The following is an 8,531-nucleotide window of genomic DNA, read 5'->3' as shown; positions in this document are numbered from 1 at the left end:
TCTTCTAGAGTATCCTGATCACAACCTGATCACTCTAGGAACAAACTGCCTAGACAACCTCTAAGACTTTTCTAGAGTATTCTGATCTACCTGATCACTCTAGTTCTTACAACTTAATGTAAATAAATTCTAAGAGTATTACAATGCTTCTGAAAAGCTTTAATCACAACCGTGATATTTCTCTTAAAGTTTAAGCTTAAATCTCACTAAGATATTACAACAGCAATGTAGTGAGCTTGATGATGAAGTTTGAGAGCTTTTGAATTTGACAGCATTTCAGTTTGATGCGCAAGTGTTATGTTGAGCTTCTCATCAGAACTTCATATATATAGGCACTTGAGAAGATGACCGTTGGGAGCATTTAATGCTTTGCGTAATCCGTACAGCATTGCATTTAATGTTTCACTCTTTTGTCAACTACCTCGAGCCTTGTTTCCGCTGTGTCTACTGACGTTGCCTTTAATAGCTTCTAACGTTCCTTTTGTCAGTCAGCGTAGCTTGCCATTCTAGTACTTTCTTCTGATCTGATGTTTGTGTAAACAACGTTTGAATGTCATCAGAGTCAAACAGCTTGGTGCAGAGCATCTTCTTGTCTTCTGACCTTGAAGAGCTTCTGAGCGTGATACCATGAGAACTTCAGTGCTTCTGCTTCTGATCTCAAGTTCTTCTGATGCTTCCATAGACCCATGTTCTGATTCTGCTTGACCATCTTCTGATGTCTTGCCAGACCATGTTCTGATGTTGCATGCTGAACCTTCTGAGTCAGTTGCTTCTTGCGCTGATTTTGTGCATACTCTTTGTATAATTCCTGAAATGGAAATTGCATAGTATTAGAGTACCACATTATCTCATACAAAATTCATATCCTTGTTATCATCAAAACTAAGAATATTGATCAGAACAAATCTTGTTCTAACGCCTATTAACTTTATGTCAGCTTTCTTTATCATCCATAAACCTTATCTTCGATAAAACCTTAGGAAAGGGTTAAGGGTGCCTAACACCTTCCCTTGACCTGAATATAATAACTTACCCCGAATCTCTTAACTGCATAGGGTTTCCTATTCGCCCTGGTAGAATAGGTGGCGACTCTAAATCTTAATTTTTAGGGCAGGTTGCTACAGTAAGGTTCAATTTAATTGCTTTATTTATCTTCTTGCTCTTACCATAGTCTACATGTTTTATAGACTCTAAATGCTCTTACCATAGTCTACACGATTTATAGACTTGCACCCTTTTAATTACTCGCTCTTATCATAGTCTACATGTGTTATAGACTCGTACTTATTATGTCTGGATAAATTATAAAGGTTTGAATGTAATGATTGTCATTATGATTGTGTTCCAAATATCATGCTAGTGAAAATACTCTGGGGATGTTTTGCTTTTAACTTAAGTCAATTTGCGTTTAAATGTTTATTTGGGTAAGATCGAAAGCCGTCCATATTAATGATATGACTTGATTATTATTTAACCAAACAAAAGAAGCGAAAGCGATTTGGTTGGTTAAATAGAAATCATTAACTCTTTTTAGAAAACGATTTTGAAACTATTTTCGGACGCGTTGTAGGTTTGAAATCTGACTCTTGGCCAAAAGCCAAAAGTCTCTTTAAGTTAATCTTTCCAAGTCAAAATTACTTTTCTGTTAAGTCAAAACTATCAATTTCTTAAAAATAGGTTTACCTCTTTAATGCGGAAGGCACCCTTTATATGTGACAATAAAGGAAGTTAATTTAAAGAGTAAATTCGGTTCTTAGTAGCCAAAAGCTACAAGTTCCCGTTAAATTGATTCTTTGCTACGAATAGAAAATACTGCCCTATGAGTCGTTTCATTTATGCATGTCTGGATCATAGTCTGATTTCATGATTTACATTCCAACCTGTCGCTTAAACTGTTATTCACTTCGCTTACTTACCTTGTTGCACTGCACTCACAACAATATTCTTTTTCACCTTAGATAAGCACCTTAGCAATATAGTTGATGGATTGACGATTGGTCTCTGTGGTTCGATAATCTTATATATTACTTTGATAGGCTGTGCACTTGCAGTTCTATATTTAGGCTATACGTAAACAACCCATCAAGTTTTTGGCGCCGTTGCCGGGGACCAACTTCGTCAAATTTCATATCCTATTGTTATCCTGTTTAGACTAAGGCTATTCTAGCCGGTAGATGCGTAGAAATCGTAGCACCGGTAACCTATTAAACCCTTTAGTGGAACCCGAACGTTACGCCCGAGCACGTTTGTTTATCCTTAAGTTAAGGAAAGCTATGACCGAAGACCATAACCAAAGACCACTTAAAGAGTTTGCTCAACCATCTAATGAGGAGCCTAGTTCTAGTATAGTAAACCCCGCTATAACAACCAACAATTTCGAACTTAAGCCCTCATTACTACAACTAGTACAAAAAAACCAATTCGCTGGTCTCTCTACAGAGAACCCGAATCAACACCTAAAAGTGTTTATCCAGTTAGCTGATACCCTTAAGGAAAATGGAGCCACACTCGAAGCCATCCGCTTAAGATTGTTTCCTTTCTCCCTTAGAGGTAAAGCCCATGACTGGTTAGACGCCCTTCTAGCCAACTCAATAACGACTTGGGAAGACCTTAGGAGAGCTTTTCTTTCCAGATATTTCCCACCAAGTAAGACCACTGTCCTTAGGAACCTGATCACTAGTTTCACTCAAAACCAAGGCGAATCACTTTTTGATGCCTGGGAAAGATATAAAGAACTTTTTAGAGCCTGTCCGCACCATGGCCTAGAGCAATAGTTAATCATACACACCTTTTATAATGGTCTCCATTACAACACGAAGATGTCCATTGACGCTGCCGCTGGCGGAGCATTGATGAACAAACCTTACCCCGACGCTTGTGCCCTGATAGAGGATATGGCCCAAAACCACGCCCAGTGGGGAATAGAACGAGCGACGATATAGAAAAAGGAGAGCCATGGAGGAAAGCATGAGATAAGTTGTATGGACATGATGATTGCTAAGATGGACGCTGTCATACCCCAAAATTTGCCCATCATATTTTGACTCATATGATCCTCAACTGCTCAAGAAAATACAAAAGTGGGCACTCATACCTGGCTCCTAAGCATACAACTCACAACTAGGGTTTTTGCTTCTCTTCAAGAAAAATCAAGTTCTGACAACTCAAATGGAACCTATGGTCTCTCATATGCCTCAAAGAACCTCTATGCCAAGTTTCAAGCTCTGATTCGAAAGATTGCTCACTCAATGGCCCAAACAATCAACAATCAGCTAGTTGACCTAAAAGTCAAACTATGGTCAAATCACAATCAAAGTTCCTGATTTTTTTGTCAACATTATCATTTTGAAGTGTCATTCATCATTTGATCAGAGGTTGATCATGATTTATCAAGGAAAGCTCCAAAATCATCAAATGTCCAAGTTATTAATTTAGGGTTTTGAACTAAAAGTCAACCCAATTTTGAATGATCGTATCTCCCTCATACTTTATTAGAAATTCCTCAACCAATGCCTATTCTCAAGGAAATTTCATTCTCTACAACTTTGATGTTGGGCTCAAGGTCAAGAAATGCTCCCGCATAAGAGATATAAGCCGAAACGTTACAGGTCCTTCTTGAAGATCGCAAAAAGCAGTTTTTTGTCAAAGCCCATATCATCAAGATAAAATATTCAAATGGAAAAAAGCTTCCAAAGTGGCTTATAGAGGACATCTGGGGCTTTCCAAAAAGTCCTAGAACACTTCCATACAATAAAGAATGAGAGAGATATGCTTGGTATAAGTTGGTCTATTTTTGAGAAATGCTTGAAACCCTAATTAACAAATTTCAAACTTTTGAATGTTGGGCCTTTGATTTCAAGACATCCACGTGAATACAAGCTCATGAGAGGCCCACAAGTCAAATATTATTTATTTCTTGGTTTTCTTTCATATTTATTTGAATTTATTCATTTAAATTCAATTTAAATCAAAGAAATCATAAACTAAATAATAAAAGATTAGGTGATCAACATTCCAAATAAAAATCAAACCAAAATCACTCATAAGGATTAGGAAAAAGCATGCAAAAGGATTTGAGGCAAGAATGAGCCAAATTTAGAAAGATTATGTGTGATTTTTAAATCAAATATTGACCATCATCATAAGCTTGATTCCTTGAGATTCTTTCCAAGTTTCTAAACCTAAATTATCCCTTTATATATACCTAGTAATATCAGAGGAGATGGGGACGAATTTTGGCCAAGAAAAGTAGGGTTTGAAGCTCTCAAAATTTTCTTACTAATTAGGGCATACAAGGTTTCTCTCTACAACGATTCTCATTCACTTCTGGACATCTGGAACGCTTCATGAGGCTCCCAGGGATCGATCCAAGTCATCTCATAAGGCCAGAGCATCCCTAATCGCACCATATAAGTATCACCGATGAGGTGATTCTTTTTCTAAAGTTGAATTCGATAATCTATGTGTTGTTGGTGCATTTGATGTGTGTATTCTTGTTTAGGGAAATCATTAAGACAGGTTTAACGCACCACATGTGAGTTTTAGGACGAAGATTCTGATCTGCCATTGTTGAAGGTCAAGGTCGTGATATGCTAGAAACCCTAGCTATGATGCGTTTCAGGCCAAGAGGACGTTACCATTGAAATCGCAGCATCACATTTAGTGGAACTGGTTGGTTTTGTTTTCGTTTTAACGTGATTTGCAGGATCCACAAAAAGGGTCTCGTCGGAGAAGAAGGTGGAAGCCGGCGCCGGCGGTGGTTGGACTTTTCTGGGGCCGGTCAAAGGCATGCGTGGCACGTTCCATCATCCTGATTCGCTAGTCAAACCAATGCTTTTCTCTCCCCGATTCCTATTGGCGTATGCATAAGTCTGTGGGCCCGGTTTGGTTTAATTTGAACTTTTCCGTTTAGTTTATTGTTATATATTTATTAAATGTTTGTTATGTAACTGACAACTAAAAGACGCAGCTTAAATGGCAAGGCATGTGCGTCTTTAGCAAGCGAAGCGGCCTCGGTTCGATACCCAGGTTACACATTGATTTTTTATCTCTTGTAAAGCTTGCAGATTCAGTATGCATGGTGTATGCGCCTTTGTCATGAGTCCTCAGATATGAACCGTTGGATCATCACAAGGTCAGATCTGAAGGTCCCTGCGCGCAGCCTCATGGTATACCCTCAAAGGCTTCCCCCACCAGATCAGCGCCCCAGCTAAGTTTCCTTCTTTTTAATTTCTTTTTTTTTATTTTATTTTTCTTAAATTATTTTCTTTTACTCATTAATTGTTTTTTTTAAATAATGTTGCATTTTGATAAATTATTTCCTTTAATCGAAAACTCGATTTTTCTCGTAATATCAAAATTTCTTTTACAATAATAATTAAACTAAGGTTTTTAGTTAATAATTATTTTTGGGCTAATTAAATGTTTTATGCCTTAAAACCTGATTTCATCGTGATCACTAATCACTGTCGGTGGTAGGTGTTGTCCATTAACCTTAGTCTAAGATTTTTACCCGTTCCTTCTATTAACCATAGTTAGTTTTTGTCCCCTTTCAGGGTTTGTTTTTGCCTTACCCTTTTTGTTTGCCTAAATTATTACTGTTTTAATTTTTGATCTGCCACGCTATAATTGTTGAGAACTTTAATGCACTAACATTTCTCTTCTTTGTGCCTAATTTTCAGGATTAATCAAGATCCTTCGACTACGCGCCATATCAGATCAAAAAGCTAAGTCCCTGATTTTATTATTATTTTAAATATCATTTTATTTTTGCCTTATAAAATAAATTAGGGTTTACTTTCAAACGTCAATGAACTGCTCCTACACTCACCCTTCTGTTTATTTTTCCTTTTCCAATTTTCAGGGTTGACCAACCGGTTAAAGCTCAAATGTTCTATAACCCTAAAACTCATCTTTTTATTCCCTTTTTATTATTACTTATGTCAGACTTTATGCTTTATTGGGGTTTTATTATTGCTTTTTCCCCCTCCCCATGACTTATTATGTAACTGCTCCTGGTTGTATTGTGTGGCCTTGAAGGCACTTAACACTGCTTATTATTATTACTGCGTGGTTAGTAATTTAGGGAGTGCAACCTCGAACTGAATTTAGAATAACTAATTTACAAGATAAATGTAATCGAAGTTAACCACGTGATTGTGCACCCACACACCTTTTATGGTAACCTCTCTTGTTGCCTGTTGCCTGTTGCCTTATGTTTTTCAGTGTAGAATAGCCAAGTCCCTCGAATACGAGGATACCTCAGCAATGTTTCCCTCAGTTCATTCAGATCATAAGTCCCTAATGATGCTGCCTTCGATTCGCTAATATGATCTCGTCCCTCGAAGTTGCCTACGAAGTGCTGAGGTATCCTCCTGTTGCCTAAAAGTAAATGGCTATTCTGATCCTTCCCTCAGACTACCTGCCCCCCTATGGCAGGGACAGTCTTGTGGCGAACGATAATTCGACTACTCTTCAACCTCCAAATAAAAGGAATTCCCTACCCTCCTATGGTATGGATAGCCCTGAAAGGCTAAAAGAACATTTTTCATCTAACTAGGTAATTTGCCCCTAATTGCTTTGCTCTGGTTTAAAAATCTTTTTATTTCACTTCTTCTTAAAAAACTTCAATAAGGCTACGCTCATTTTACGAGCTAAAATCCTTATTTCTCTTTTTCTACATTTCTAAAACTTTTGGCTTCAAAACTAAAGAGCAAAGCAATAAAGAGCCCATGGAAAACCATGGATGCAAAGGGTGCCTTACACCTTCCCTTTGCATAAATTACCCCCCGAACTCAGTTTTTCTTTGAAAAGGTTTTCCTGTTCTTTTAGCCTTTCTATTTAATTTGGATAAAATAAAAGTCGGTGGCGACTCTTGTTATCCGCACATTTCGAAAAAAGTCAGTTCACCGTATTACGAACGCCTTGGCCTTGAAAGTCGAGAACATGTCTCAAAACCCTACCACAGTGGCAGAAATCCAATCAGAGTGCAAACTCTGTGGAACTCAAGGACATCAAACCATTGACTGTAACCTTTTGAACGACTCTAGCTTAGACCAAGTTAACTATACCCAAGGGAACCCTTTCTCGAATACCTACAATCCTGGATGGAGGAACCACCCAAATTTCTCTTACAAAAACAATAACCCCATCCAAAATTCCGGATCTTCGAGACCCCAAGGATTCCAAACACAAAAACAAAACCAACCTATGCAAGTTGTGCCACCAAGAACAAACCTTAAAGAAACCATAGACACCTTTATTCATAATCAAACTCAGCAAAATAAGGAGTTTATGAATCAACACATTCACACAAACGAAATAGTTACTAAACTGGCAACCAAGTTTGACCAGATGATGACCCACACCAAAATGCTTGAGACCCATATTTCCCAAGTAGCCCAAACCACCTCTGCACAAGTTGTACCTGGAGGACAATTACCTGGACAAACTCAACCCAATCCCAAAGGCCAAGAAAATTCTATCACCTTGAGATGTGGAACCGCTTATGAAGGACCTAGAAATCCTAACCTAAGCACATCAAAAAAACCTAAGGAAGATGCTGAACTGAAGGACCAGGTAGAGGAACCATAGAAACCCGAAAAGCAATCAAAACCAGAGGTAGAGAATCGCACACCACAACCTTACAAGCCACATATTCCGTTCCCACAAAGGTTGAAAAACACCAAAACAGAGAACCAATTCCAAAATTTTATTAAGGTAATAGAGAAACTCCACGTAGAAATCCTTTTTACCGAGGCAATAACCCAGATACCATCATATGCCAAGTTCTTAAAGGATATTTTGTCCAACAAACGGCGACTCGACGATCCCAAACCTTTAGAATGTCATTCCATATCCGAGAATAAATTTGCCAAGAAAGACAAAGATCCTGGAAGTTTTTCTATCCCTTGCGTCCTAGGAAATCATATGATAGACAAGGCATTTTTAGACCTAGGAGCAAGCGTAAGTCTGATGCCTTTGGCTGTCTGTAAGAGGTTAAAATTAGGAGAACTTCAACCTACTAAGATGTCATTACAACTAGCCGATAGATCTGTCAAATACCCCATGGATATTTTAGAAGACATACCTGTCAAAATTGGTCAGTTATACATTCTGACCGATTTCGTTGTTATGGATATCAAAGAAGATGATGACATCCCAATCGTCCTAGGAAGACCATTCCTATCGACCGCCGGAGCTATAATAGATGTTAAGAAAGGGAAGTTGACTTTTGAGGTATGAGATGAAAAGATCGAGTTCATTCTATCTAAATTTCTAATGGCACCAGTGATAGGAGATGCGTGTTATGCCATCAATGTCATTGATGAGTGTGTAAATGAGCTCAACGAATCCTTAATCAGATTACCTTCTACCCCCATTTTAGAGGATGACGGATTTAAGAGTATTGAACCTTACATTGACGACAACCTTTTTGAATGCTTAGCTCTTACCCCTGACCCTATGCCATGCATAATCAGGTTATTTGTAATTTTGTCCATAATTTAATTTTCTAAACCCCAATTCTTTTC

General features: G+C 38.0%; 1 protein-coding gene and 1 non-coding gene across 2 annotated transcripts; one reads left to right on the top strand and one right to left on the bottom strand.

The window, feature by feature from the left end:
* Positions 1 to 2,657: 2,657 nt before the first annotated feature.
* LOC131637626 (small nucleolar RNA R71) lies at positions 2,658 to 2,764 on the bottom strand. The gene has a single exon (XR_009294374.1). It is a non-coding gene; the product is annotated as a small nucleolar RNA R71 (small nucleolar RNA).
* A 4,181-nt stretch (positions 2,765 to 6,945) lies between these two features.
* LOC131637618 (uncharacterized) lies at positions 6,946 to 8,244 on the top strand. Its single transcript, XM_058908226.1, has 2 exons — positions 6,946 to 7,578; positions 7,720 to 8,244. Exons 1-2 carry the CDS (start codon positions 6,946 to 6,948, stop codon positions 8,242 to 8,244), a joined length of 1,158 nt encoding a protein of 385 aa, XP_058764209.1.
* The last annotated feature ends 287 nt before the right edge of the window (positions 8,245 to 8,531 follow it).

Source organism: Vicia villosa, unplaced genomic scaffold (genome assembly GCF_029867415.1).
Source record: "Vicia villosa cultivar HV-30 ecotype Madison, WI unplaced genomic scaffold, Vvil1.0 ctg.002056F_1_1, whole genome shotgun sequence".
NCBI classification, from domain to species: Eukaryota; Viridiplantae; Streptophyta; class Magnoliopsida; order Fabales; family Fabaceae; genus Vicia; species Vicia villosa.
The sequence above is the reverse complement of the archived record's forward strand: the minus strand, read 5'-3'. Positions and strand labels throughout refer to the sequence as shown.

Coding starts and splice junctions, on each gene's coding strand:
- LOC131637618 (XM_058908226.1), top strand. CDS start 6,946: ATGTCTCAAAACCCTACCACAGTGGCAGAAATCCAATCAGAGTGCAAA. Junction 7,579..7,719: donor ATGCTGAACTGAAGGACCAG/GTAGAGGAACCA, acceptor AATTTTATTAAG/GTAATAGAGAAACTCCACGT.